The 13944-nt window shown below is 43.5% G+C and overlaps 1 protein-coding gene across 2 annotated transcripts; it reads left to right on the forward strand.

Moving 5' to 3' along the window:
- Positions 1–732: 732 nt before the first annotated feature.
- pfkfb3 (6-phosphofructo-2-kinase/fructose-2,6-biphosphatase 3) lies at positions 733–8865 on the forward strand (the record flags this gene model as incomplete). Of its 2 annotated transcripts, XM_079183840.1 has the most annotated exons (15): positions 733–970; positions 2620–2748; positions 2910–3006; positions 3117–3183; positions 3279–3353; positions 3441–3497; positions 3617–3741; positions 3825–4032; positions 4119–4265; positions 4353–4457; positions 4593–4722; positions 4858–4985; positions 5250–5438; positions 5741–5763; positions 6362–6416. In XM_079183840.1, the coding sequence occupies exons 1-15, from the start codon at positions 892–894 to the stop codon at positions 6414–6416; spliced, it is 1614 nt and encodes a 537-aa protein (XP_079039966.1). In that variant the 5' UTR covers positions 733–891. The 2 variants fall into 2 exon arrangements, with proteins under 2 accessions (XP_079039966.1, XP_079039965.1); XM_079183839.1 differs by lacking the exons at positions 5741–5763; positions 6362–6416 and adding an exon at positions 7509–8865.
- Between the last annotated feature and the right edge of the window lie 5079 nt (positions 8866–13944).

A 13944-nucleotide genomic window follows, 5' to 3' on the forward strand; every position in this document is an offset into this window, starting at 1 on the left:
CCTCCAGAAGTCTTCGGTACACTTGAATTTAAACATGTTTGGTAAATGTGGGGTCTTGGATATTTATACCAACTCGCTATATAATATGTAATGATCATGGCCATTATGACTCAGTGGGACAGCCCAGTGTGAGGTCGGAGGCAGCGTGAGGTGATGTGACGCTCTGCACGTTTCCTCTCAGAGCGGGGCTTGTGATGAAGCAGCAGGAAGACGTGGACAAAGTGTACATAAACACTGACGTTACAGACAACCGACACTTCTAATAAACTGTTAATAACTTTATCGAGACATGCCCAATTTAGAATAAAATGAAATCATCATACTGCTACCACTCCAACCTTATTTAAAATATAAAAAATATACAACAAATTGCTTTAAAAAAATCAATACATTTCAATAACAGCAATACAATTGAATAAATACTAATATAGGCTAAATATAGGTTACTTCGGCTACTACTAGTAATACAAAAAAACGTTTTTAAAAGAATGAAGCGCTATCACACTTAATACAGATAGCGTGCACGCTATGTTAGATTGCATGAAATGTTATCATCCTATGACCGTTCAACTACCACAGAGAGGCGCTGTGGCTGCCTGTGTATGAGAGCATGCATGGATGTGTGCGGGCGCGCGTGTGTTGGCTTTCGTCACCGCAGTCACGTTGCTTGGCCAGCCGGGCGGGGTTAAATAGCGGATGTGTGCCGCAGACCGGCAGATTAGACCGACTCAACGCGCTCTGTAGACATTGAGAATAGCTCGGGACATTGAACCTGAACGGACGAGGCTCCTGCTTAAACAATCAGCGTCCTCCTTTTCTGTCCCCTTTTTTTACCCCGGGATCTAAGCGACTCAGTTCTTGTGTGCTGTTCGGCTCCTCAGTCCTTAAGGGATGCCCAGAGAGCTGACCCAGAACAGGATCCAAAAGATCTGGGTGCCCAGCAAGGATGACAAGCCGGCACCCCGGAGAGGTAAAATCTCATACAATGTCTGATATTCTTTCGGTTTTCTTGTTTTCTCTGATAAAGTATTGCTAAATAATTATATTCCCAGTATTATTAATGTGTATGATTGTCTGTACCTACAACACTGAATAATAAACACTTTTATATGGATTTAAAGTTTTTATAATCATACATTGCAGTGGACAGCTCCTTTTTTTTAATCTCTTATGGCTAACTTAAATACCTAGGTTAGCTTAAGTGACGAAGTGTGTGTCTATGGTGGTCAGCACTGCTGTTATAGCAGCTTGTAGTATTACTAGGCTACTTCTACTGCCGTGGTACAAACGTATAGCGACCAATTGGTGTTTCTATAGAAGTACTTTCCAATTTATTCGACATTTTCACTCCTTTTCCTTGTAATATTTCCGCCGAGGGGCCATAGTTCTGCTGTGATGTATCAGTCATCAGTGCACCTGTTCCTACGCCGGTCTTTTGACATTTCATTGATTGGCGGTCTTCATCAGCAAGCGCGGCACGTCACAGCCTCAAACAGGAGCATGACGAAGCTCCGGTCACCATGGTTACCACGGTGCCGCGCTACCTCTCCGTCTGACAGTGCTTTTAAAGCGTTACCGTTTTCTGATTGGTCGGCCGGCAGCGCGCGTGTGTGCATGGCGCGACCCTGCCCCCGTCTTGCTTCCGGGTTTATACCCAAGAGACCACAGAGAAGAAGAGATTATTGTTGAGGGATGTGTGCTCAGAAAAAACATTTTACAGCTTGTACCGTCCTGCAGTTTGTACAGCGATAGGATTTAAGTGTAATGAGAATAAAATATAAGAGACTTCTTTATCCCGACTGACCCTCTGCTGCTCCTGCCTCACATGTGCCTCAGATCTGATTCAGGTATCTCAGTTCGATAATGAGGAGAGTTGAAAAGAGCTATCATGGCTATTTGATGCACAGAGAAGGGATGCTGTACTGTAGGTGAGAGGAGCTGCATTTTGTTATGCAAACAGGATTAGCGAGCATCAATTAGCTCTCAGGGCGTCATCAGGCGATGAGTGATCAATGACCCTTTTGAAGTTGAGGAAATGTGACAATCTACAGTAGCTTACTCACAATTTCAACGACAATCGGCACATGTTTTCCATGTGGTATCGACGCCCTGCATTCCTCCGCCCAGCCACCCGCTTTGTGAATCCAAGGCAACATGAAACAACCTGCCGCCACATATCTTATGATATACAATCTCCCACGGGCCTCAGGGGGTGGGGCGATTCGGTTGATTAAAAACAATTTATGGGTCGTGTAAGCCCGTTCATACGTGCAAAAGTGGGTCATACGTGCAGTGAGGTGGAAGTGAAAGGGGACAGCAGACGGCCACGTGCCCGCTGGGAGGGTGTCAGCATGGAGATAAATAAAGATTACAGGTGCAGAGGTTGTTTTGACTAAATGGGTTCGGGCAGGTTTGCGGCTCTTGGCGAGCAGCTGCTATTGGCGCCAGCTCCCCGGCAGCCGGGTATACAGGCCCTCTCAGGTTGCAGAGCACAAGATGTAAATTCAAGATGTTGATTCTGTACTTGCTTTCCTCTGCTCCTTCTCTGACTTGTTGAGAACGGCGTTGACTGTAAGTTGTCGTAACACATTCCCTCCCCTTGCCCATCCTTCTCTGCAGCGGCCAGCGCCCCGCACTTCGCCAACCCCCCCACCGTCATCGTGATGGTGGGTCTTCCGGCTCGAGGCAAGACGTACATGTCCAAGAAACTCACCCGCTACCTCAACTGGATCGGCATGCCCACCAAAGGTAACGCAACACCCGCACCCACAGCCTGTTCAGTAGCTTACAGGACGTCCCTCTGTTCTAAGTATTTTGCCCGGCAGCATCGAGTTACGTTTCTGCCTCCAGGACATCGTGTTCATGCTTGTTGTTGCTTCTTCTTCTTCTGTGTGTGTGGTGTTGTGTAGTCTTTAACGTGGGGGAGTACCGCAGGGAGGCAGTCAAGAACTACAGCTCTTATGACTTCTTCAAGCCCGATAACGAGTGTGCCGTTAAAATCAGGCAGTGAGTTCAACACATAAAACAAACACACATGCATAATAAGAGTAATCTACTGTTTATTCTTTATTGATAATGCAAAATGAAAATCGCTGTCTCTCTCTCTCTCTCTTTAGTCAATGTGCCTTAGCAGCCTTGAGGGACGTCAAGTCCTATTTGAAAGACGAGGGAGGCCAAGTAGCGGTGAGTTTCCCATCATGCATCTTGCGCTTTTTACAAAAAAGTTTGTCCAGATGAAAACCCATCGTATAACAACGCTGTTTCGTGTCACCTTTCAGGTCTTCGATGCCACAAACACGACAAGGGAGAGGCGAGACATGATCCTCCAGTTCGGCAGTGAGAACGACTTCAAGGTAAGTGTTGCTAGCGACCTGATGAGTCAAGGCATGACATCATCGACAATGCGGCGACTTTCAACCACGTTTCCGTTCTGTGCCCAGATCTTTTTCATCGAGTCTGTGTGCGACGATCCCAGCGTCATCGCGTCGAACATCATGGTGAGTCGTGCTCAGACATCACAATGGACCCCGGCGCCGTTTGAAATGACATGAAGTGATTATAACTCTCTGGGATCAGGCGTGTTTTTAGCCGTCTGACAACCTTCCTCCCTGTGCAGGAAGTGAAGGTGTCGTGCCCCGACTACCGGGACTGCAACCAGACGGACGCCATGTTGGATTTCCAGAGGAGAATTGAATGCTACAAAACCAGCTACCAACCTCTTGACCCCGATCAGCACGACAGGTAAAATGATCAGCATGGGTTTTTGTCGAGACGTCTGCGATACCCAATACAAAATCACTCACCACATCCTGTCCGTCCTCCAGGGATCTCTCCTTCATCCAGGTGATAGACGTGGGTCGGCGTTTCCTCGTCAACCTAATCCAGGATCACATCCAGAGCAAGATCGTCTACTACCTGATGAACATCCACGTCCAGCCCCGCACCATCTACCTGTGTCGGCACGGAGAGAGCACCGACAACCTGGAGGGGCGGCTGGGCGGCGACGCAGGCCTCTCGCCGCGGGGCAAGCAGGTACGATCAGCCCCAGGCAGAACCGTGAAATAGATTATCAACGAACCGAACTTCAGGTGCTGAATACTGTTCCCTCCCCGCTGTAGTTTTCATCTGCCCTGGCTCAGTTTGTGGAGGAGCAGCAGCCGACGGATCTGAAGGTTTGGACCAGCCAGCTGTGTCGCAGCATCCAGACCGCAGAGCACCTGGGAGTCCCATACGAACAGTGGAAGGCTCTCAACGAGATAGACGCTGTGAGTATCGCACTATTGCGCCGCACCACGCAACTACGTAAGTTGTTGCCAAAACTGAATAACATATTTCTTCTTTGTTCTTTTTAGGGGATGTGTGAAGAGATGACGTATGACGAGATCAAGGAGAAATTCCCGGAAGAGTTTGCTTTGAGAGATGAAGATAAATACTACTATCGCTACCCTGCTGGAGAGGTACACACACGGTCTACCACCACTGGCATTTATTTCATTTTAGATATAATAATTCAACCCTACTTCCGAGATATTTGATATAACTAAGATCGAACAAAGTGACAATAATTAACGAACCCGCCTTCCTGATCGCAGTCCTACCAGGACCTGGTCCAGCGGGTGGAGCCGGTCATCATGGACCTGGAGAGGCAAGAGAATGTCCTGGTGATCTGCCACCAGGCCGTCATGCGCTGCCTGCTGGCCTACTTCCTGGATAAGAGTGCAGGTGGGTACTACAAGTCCCCGTAAGCCCTCTGGTTCCGTGTCACTATCTAAAAAAAAAAAAAAAAGATCTATGATACTCCAATCTGATGCACCTGTGTTCACATCTCTGTTTTCCCCTCTTCTTCCTTTGTTCCAGAGGAGATGCCCTACCTGAAGTGTCCCCTCCACACAGTGCTGAAGCTCACCCCGGTCGCCTACGGGTGCAAGGTGGAGTCCATCTCTCTGAATGTGGAGGCGGTGAACACCCACAGAGACAGGCCGGAGGTAACGCTTGATGAACTGATTACTGGAAATGTTCTTCTCGTCCACACAGAACTGAAGTCAATGCCATGAGTAACTATTGTGGGTGACGGTTTATTACAACAGAAAACAGTTGTAAAGAACTGGATATAGCTGGGGCCTCCATTGTGTTCTTGGAGATCGATAGCTATTTAACTGCACATTAATTTGCTCTCTTTTATAAAGATAATCACGACTCCACAATACTTCCGAACGTCACTAAGCGTCTTAATATTTCTGACCCTGCAGGAGGTGAGGAGGGGTCCTGGCACCTTGATCAGGCGGAACAGCGTGACTCCTCTGACCAGCCCCGAGTCAAACTTCAAGAAGCCTCGCATCGACGACCTAGACGAGGCTCCGATCCAGGAGCTGCCGCCATCCGTTGCCTCGCTGGCGCCCTGCAGCCCCTCGCACCTCCCTCTCGCCCTGGCCGGACAGGTAGCTTTCATAGCATTACATATTTAGAGTTACTAGGGTTTAACTGATATGGGTTTCTTAAAGCCGGAACCAAATTATTCAGACTCAAGTCACCAGAAGCTGATGTCCAATAAGGCCAAGAGGTTCACATTTCTACCCAGAATTCTCTTTTTATCGGGATGGAAAACCTTCTGAACAGCATTTAAGACATCACGAGATGCTAAGAAAACCAATTCTTTCATCCGTTTCCTCTCTGCATGCATGTTCACTCATTTGTTTCCTGTCCTCTTCTGCTCTGCTGCCTTCTCCTCTGCACCTTACAGCGCTGGCTGGGCAAAGTTTGCCTGTAAGTATCCGCTCACTTCTAGTGTGTCTGGCTTCCTGGCTGTTTGTTTTCTTATTTCACCCCCCCCCCCCCCCCCCCCCCCCCCCCCCCCCACTCTCTTCCTGTTGCTTTATCCTCTTTTACACGGTGTTCACTGCTGACATTTAACTAATGAACAGCAAAAAATAAAAGTCTGTTTCTTTTTTCACACTAAATGTTAAATTACGTAAAGAAATATTCACTCACATTGTCACAAAATTGAAAAGAAAAGTCCCATTTACACAGCTTGTATTACCTCTAATAATCATATTTGTGAATATTTCATCATAATTCAGTAAACTGACTTTTGTTTTTGCCAGTAAATCTGTAGTGTAGCGTCACTGTAGTGCCTTTGAGTCACTGGGAGTAGCTGTGCTGTTTCCACTCAGCTTTCCTGCTTTCTTTGTTCACGGGGAACCCTCACTTCCCAGTTTACATTCCTGTAATTCCTGCAGCCGTCGTCATTGTTGTTGTCGTCACCCTAATCGGCTTGTTGTACTACGCTGACTCATGCTGACTTTCCTGTTCTTGTCTCTGTTTTCTTTGGTTTATTTTTGGCCCATTGTTTTCCCGCTTAAAGACGAACCATCCTCCAATATCTGAAAGTGGTTTCACTCTTAGTCTTTCAAAGGTAAACGCACCGTAGAGGCTTTGCAGTTGCTTCATACTGTAGTTCTCATCTGACGCAATAACTTCAGATGAATGTCTGCCAACCCGACTAAACCAGATTACTCTGGCTCATTAACTCTTTAGTTTATAGTAAACAAGAGGAGTTTTTGAATCAAACTATTAACTAACCAGCCAGCAGGCTCATTTAGCAAAGACTCAAATGTAACAGGCTAAAGCTAGCTGCTGCTAGTCAAATATGTTAACAGTAAAACCACGATGGTGCTAACAAACAAACTATATTCAGGAGCTAAATTAAAAGTATTGTTGATTATATCAAACACGAACAACATTTTTGTTTTGTTGTGATGGATAATAAGGACGTTTTTCGGAGGGTCAAACTATTATAGCCTAAAAAATAGACATCAGGCTCATTTAGCAGAGACAGAAATGTAGCACGCTAAAGCTAGAAACTGAAATGTATTTGATGGACAATTTTAGAGCAGCTGTTCACTGCTACTGAATATCTACTAAGTTTACTTTTTTATTTCTTGTGATAATGACATCAGCTTTATCAAAAATTAGTCTCTGCCATAGTCAACCAAATATAAGTTGTCATGTCGGCAGTTAGATTGAAAGTTAGCCCACATGAGACTGCATGTCTGTGCTAGTTTTGCTGGCTCAGTGGAGCCGCATGGATAACACTGTTTGGTGTGTGAGGATCTTGTCAGTTGCCCTTTTAATCACCTAAGGATCAACTCTGTGCACACACACACACACACACACACACACACACACACACACACACACACACACACACACACACACACACACACACACACACACACACACACACACACACACACAGTCAGCCACAGCAACCTGTTCACATACTCATGAACTCTGTGGCAGTTTTCACGCCTTCCCACACATCTGAGGAGCCAGAGCCATAGAAAGCACAGGTGATGTAACTTGCGGTTTAGGGATTACACTACATGAGAGAGTATCATTCAGTCTTCTGTGTTGTTGTTGTTGTTGTTGAATCTCTGGCGTGTTGCGTAGTCCATAGTTGCCGCAGTACGTCTAAAGCCGAAATGTTTTTTGTTTTTTTGTGCTTCCAGAACCTGAGGAGAAACTCGTCTGGCCTCCGTGACGTCCTGCAGCCCTGCCAATAAAACTGCACCGATGTTATCACGTGGCTCCAGGGGCCGGAAAGTGGACCGCTGACGAAGGCTCACTGAGCATGAAACGACAAGGAAGCGTTAAATGGAAGTTATTTTTCAAATTATTTTCCGTACATTTTTCATTTTGTCAATCAAGGACACAAGTGATTATTGAATTACTGTCCCAACAGATGTTTCTGTTCAAAGACATGTCACTACGAAGCCAGACTCTTTCTCCCTTTCTTGCCATTGTCAGACATTTTCTTTGTGTTTTCTGGGAAACCTTTAGCATCCCGTGTATAATGTATTCAGACTGAAAGAGGAGAGCTGTGACTTCTACTGTTTTATTATTTTGGAGAGACCAAAGACTAACCCTCACAGCGAGGTTAAATCTTTCCGCCCCTCCTTTTTTTTTTTTCAACGTATGATTGCACAGTTGATTTAAAAATGTTTTTTTAAAAGGATATTGATTTTAGTTTACATTGTAAACTCTTTGGCACTTCTTCGGAAGCACTGTTCTTTTTTTAAAAAGAAGAGCGTTATTATTTAATTATTTAATCCTTCATTTGACACTATAAAATAAGCGATTATTTTGCACAACGGAGATGAATTTGTATGTTTTTTTTTTTTTCATGTCACGGTGATGACGTTTTTGCCGTAGAGTGCCTGTAGTGCTTGTTTTGCAAGCGTGACTCTGCTTCTCTCGCCATTTCTCTGAAATCCACTGCTTGAGAAGGGCCACCACGTTTCACCTAATAACTCCACATATCACGTCGATATTTTTACCTTTCACAGTTTGAATATTTATTTTTCAGTGTGTAGTTTCGACGCTACGGTGCATGCCGAGTTCTTAATCTTCAAGTTCATTTCCCTTGATGTCCTCTTTGCTGCCATGCTACGCACAAATATAAGCACCTATATTTTTGCTATAACAATGCGTGCTGTTAATAATATCTTTGTAAATGTGATTGTACATACGACATAACTGCATAGGAGATGACTTCCTCGGGAGTCCTTTGATGAAAATGCGCGCGTAGAAGTATTTTTGTACTAATGGAAGGCCGATCTGTTGAGAACGAAGCTGCTGCTCGCCTCTCTCGGTAACACTTTTGTTAACATTTCTGCTCGAGATACTTGAACATTTTGTTTTTTGTAAAAACTGTTTTATTATATTCTTTATTTATTTTCATGTAGTTTTGGACGCTTGGAGCGAGAGGCCCCTTGCTTTAATCTGAAGGAATATGCATGAGAGGACAGTATGTTGTACAGTTGATTTTTGCATCTGCTGGACCAATAAATGAACTCCTGGATCATATACAGTGTTGGTTGTTTCCTTATTTACAATGTGCCAAGTCCAACAGTCATATGACGTGCACCCTTATCGCGTTTCCTTTTACAGCGTTAGTCTGCAGTGTACACAGCGTGTCCTGGCACTCCGGCCTTCACTCTCTCACCCATTCACGAGTCGCACGCTATGAGCAGCACGCCCATTATCAGGCAAATCCTGAGTGACTGTGTGCATTCAGGATGTTGCTGGGAAATTGTAACATCTCGCTCTCTCTCTGAAAAGATTGAGCACAACATGAGATTATCGTACTCTCAAGTATAGTGGTGATAAATCCAAGTTCTGTGGCAGATAGCGAGAATGCTTGGTCAAAATATTGACTGATAACTTCACAAAGTAAAAATAATTAAAGAATAAAAAATTCTTCTACATTGTCTTTCTGAAATGATACGACGATGCAGAAAACGTCACTGCAAATTGCAAAGCAGCAACGCGCAGTAAGCTTTAATTACATCTACAGTAGCTGACTTGTAATTTCCAAGTGTTTTGTTTTCAAGCCATGTTGTTCTGTTTGTGTTCCTCACTGTCAAGTTGACACTTTTGGTCTTGAGGTTTGCTATGTCACGTTTTTACATGATCCGAGCGGACAACATCAGTCTGCGTCAGCGCCAGTGTCTGGATGTCTGTGACGTTTTCACCACTTTACAGATGCAAATGAGTTGCTACTTTTACTGCTTCCTGCTTTGCAAATGCCTTTTCCAAAGCAGCGAGCATTTTGCTCACCTGCTGCGGAGAAGACCGGGAGCGGCGAAGCGAGGCCCGCCGCAGGCTGCCACGTCTGTGGAAAGCTGAGGCTGTTTAAATTCTTCGGCCAAACTAAAAGTTGGGGATTGCTGCCAAAGGATACCCGCAGCCAGTCAGCAAACAGAGTCTTATGCTTTCTTTGACACGTTCACCAACGTTCTAAATCATTTCATCCTGCCTGGAACACACGAGAACGCCTCCCGGCGGCAGAAATGATGGAATTAGCGCTGCAAGTCGCACTTCACTGCAGCTTGGTTGTGTTTCCGGCATCGCACAATGAGTGTGACTAGTTGTAGACTAACTACCAAAATGGTGCATTTGAATTTTGTTTTTTAAAAAGCACACTATGTACTAACACATTTGGAAATGTACACAAAACAGAATTGGGCTAATGTTGATACTAACTGATCTTTGACATCATTTGCCGCTCTAGATGCTGTATACAGCGGCATGCCTTCTCCTCTCCCCCTCTCTCTCTCTCGCCCATTCACACTCATTGGCATTTGCCAGCTGAATGAGGTATTTCCTCAAGTCTGGATCATGAGTAGACTGTGTGTCATGGCTCAGACTGGTCATCCTGTGGCCAGACTGGCTATGTGACTGCTGTCAGGTACACCACTTACTGCTCCACACACACACACACACACACACACACACACACACACACACACACACACACACACACACACACACACACACACACACACACACACACACACACACACACACACACAGATTCCTTCCTATGCACTTAATTGTACTGACTAATTTGCTGCCCAAGCCACAAATCTAAACTGAAAACAAAAACAAACTGGAAAAATGACCGATGCAGCATTCAGTACTGGCTGTACTGTTAGGACAAACTGTCTGTATTCCTGCTTTTCAAGTGGACTTCAGGGACCAACGATGAAAGGGGACAACGACAGCGTCCAAAGATTCCTTTAAAAACTCACTATGGGCCGAGACATCATTTACACCGGGCCACATCTTCCCTCACACAGCAGGCACCTGATTGCATCGACCCAACAGTTTCCTGTGAAAATAACTGAGGTGGATGGTAGTGTGTGTTTCCTGTGTGCTTGAAGTCCTACATTTTTAGAGGAGCACAGCGGTGCACGTGGCTTGTGCAGACACATCGTTCATTTACACTTGGCTAACTTGTGGCCTCGACCCCAAAGTGCCTCAAACCCAGAATGTTTGCATGGGTTGTGCGAAGTGAGCATCGAGTGTCGAGTGGCCTTGCAACCTTGCAGTTTTTGTTTTTGTTTATTTTTAAATATATATAGGCCTATATATATATATTATATGACTGAATGTTTTTGACCCAATATGCTTCAGGAAGGAAATTACTGTGCTTTATATATTGTGTGAAAAGCTTCAGTTCATGAAATCTCTGCAGCATCTAAAGGAGTGATGTGCCAGATGGCAGTTCCGTTACGCACGGCCGTAACTCATGGTTGCGAAGAAGATGTCCAGTTACCAGCTCATCACAGCTTCCTTTACAACTCTCTTTTCAGCAAAAAGTGTCGTCTGGTGTTTTATCCTTGAAACACCTTTCAGTGTGCTGTACTGGTATAGATAGACAGACAGACAGACTGATAGAAAGTTACTTTATTAATCCCGCAAGGGGACATTTTTTTCGCTGGTACAACAATTACTGAACTATGTGGCCATGTAGGAAGTGAAATGGTGAATATTAGGTGATGTGTGTTCATGAGGTAAAGCGTTCCGTTTGCTGATGAGCTGCAGTTATCACGTTTGACTGTGATCATGAGAGCGCTGATGTGATTGGCTGAGAGAGTATTTAATAATCAACACACCCGCTGATCGATATTCACCTTCAGCGCTGCTCATGCACGAACCAAAATAGAAGGTGAACCTACCACCTTGGGCTTGATATTCATTATTCCAGTTTCAACTGAGGGAGCTAATGTTAAACTGAGAGTGGGTGAAATGCTACACTTTAATTAGGCCTGCGTGCAGTAGATTTATTGTCATGGTGCGAATGAATCACAGAAGAGGTTTATATGTTATATTCATTATAATACATTGGACTAGTTTATGCATTGTGGAGATTAAATGAAAATAAAAATATCTTGACTAAACCTTGAAATATTCTGTTGTACAGATGATGGCTGTTTAATTTAAAGTTTGCCGACAGGAGGAAAGATTTACTAATTCATGGTTCCTCCAGTAACATAGGCCAACTTTTGTCTGGCAGTGATTTATGGATTTTTAAACTATTTTTTATTGTTTGAAAACGTACACACAGCGCTGTGGTTCTGATTAATATGAATTGATGGTGTATTGTCAGGCCATGCAGGCTGGGCATTACACTACATGCATGACACAATATTACAAACATGTATTAACGATTTCATAACAGGTGATCATAATAAACATATCTCATGCTAATTACGTGAGATCTCAGCAACTACGTGGCTCGGAATATCCAGATGAATGTTGGCTATAACGTCATCATTAAACGTTCTAATTTATGCAGAGACGGAACGTTCGGTGAGGATCCATAGAACGCGTCTGCTCACTTCTCCTCACTTCACCTGTTAACTCGACTGTGAACGGCTGTTTCTCCTGGAAGAAAAGCACTAAACACAAAGCTAGTTAGCGAACTCAACCGTCACTGAACAACAAGGTAAGTCCTCTAACAGCTAGCTCATTCGCTCAGAGTAAAAGTGAAACACTCGTGACGTGGATTTTTTAAACATATTTCCTCTGGTCTGTTAATTGTCAAATTGTTCACCTCAAAGAATTGTTGAAGAAATATTCAGAAGTATTATCAGCACAATAACTCAAAATAAGAGCTTATCATGCAGATTGGCTCATTTCAAAGTTGTATATCCATATTTTATATTATTGGATTATTAATACTGATTCATCAACATGTAAACTGTGTTTAAATGTAGCATGCTGAGCAGGTGAAAACAGTTATACACTTTATTGTTGGGTAACTTTGTTCACTCTTTCAAAATGTGAAATCATATTTTCTAAAAGTAACGTGCTAATAAATAAGTTGTGTAAAATATTTATCTGTAAAATAAGTAGGAACTGTAGCTGTCAAATACGTGTAGTGGAGTAAAATGTAAAGTATTTTCCTTTGAACTGTAGTACAGTAGAAGTATAATTAGCAGGAAGAAATCACAGTGGGAACTTTCCCTCCAGACACATCGTGACTTTATTATTCTGTCAGTAATAGATTGTTATTGTGTAGCTGTGTGTTTACTTTAACTAATATTTCTAATTCAGCTATTATTTTAATTTTATTATCATTATTATTATTAGTAATTAGTAACTATAAATGTTTGTCACATCCCAGTTTAGATAAGAGTCATTATTCTGAAAGTCAGAACTAAGACAGCAAACAAAATGTCTTACAACATGGATCAGAGAGCAGATTTACCATTGGATCGGGATCAGGAGTACAACGACCTGCTATCCGTCCTCTGGGGTGATATGTGTGGTCTAACACCACCTCCAGCTCCATCTCGTCCTATTGTCCCCTCTGGGATGGATGGGTGCACCCCCCTGGGAGCAGCCCCACACAGATTTGAGCAGCTAAATACATCAATGGCTCCTCAGAGACTGAATGTTGGACCAGGTCCCCTATACAATCAGGCAGCTTCTTATAGCCAGGGACAGGTAAGATACTAAGAAGAGGTGAGGGAGAGATATCATAAGAGTTTTATCAATACCTGCATCAGAAAAGAGCAGCATCAGTCAGAGCTGAAAGGATCAGTCCATTCATTATAAGTCGATTCATTAATTTAATTTTTTTAAACAACAATGACCATAATTGACAGGTTGCAGCTTTTCAAATGTGAATATTTTGGGGACTTAGACCAAAAAGGGAATTTGAAGACGTCAACTCTGGCTTTTAAAAACTGGCTTTAAGAAATTGTGATGGACATTTTTTGGACTATTTATTGAAATTGAAAGCCCAAACAGTTAATCAATCAATTAATAATGGAAGTGATGATTAGTAGCAGCCCTGGTATCAATGGTGGATGCATTAGCACAACAGAAGGACAGAAAATGATTTTAAGATAAGTACACTTTGTTATCTCACGTGATGTTGAATGAGTTGTTCAACAGCCGTGTAAGACTCTGCTCATCAATAAAGTTAATAACTACCTATTAGTCATAATTCAGAAGTATTAATCCAAGAGTGCTCATTGTAGTGAAGCCGCTCAGTGAAAATAGGATGAGGTTCACTGAAAGTAAGTAAGAATTTTAATTTGTGGGAAATCTCCCACTTCATCTCAGAGGCTCAGAGATATGACTTTATTT

Source organism: Pholis gunnellus, assembly GCF_910591455.1.
Source record: "Pholis gunnellus genome assembly, chromosome: 22".
Classification (NCBI taxonomy): Eukaryota; Metazoa; Chordata; class Actinopteri; order Perciformes; family Pholidae; genus Pholis; species Pholis gunnellus.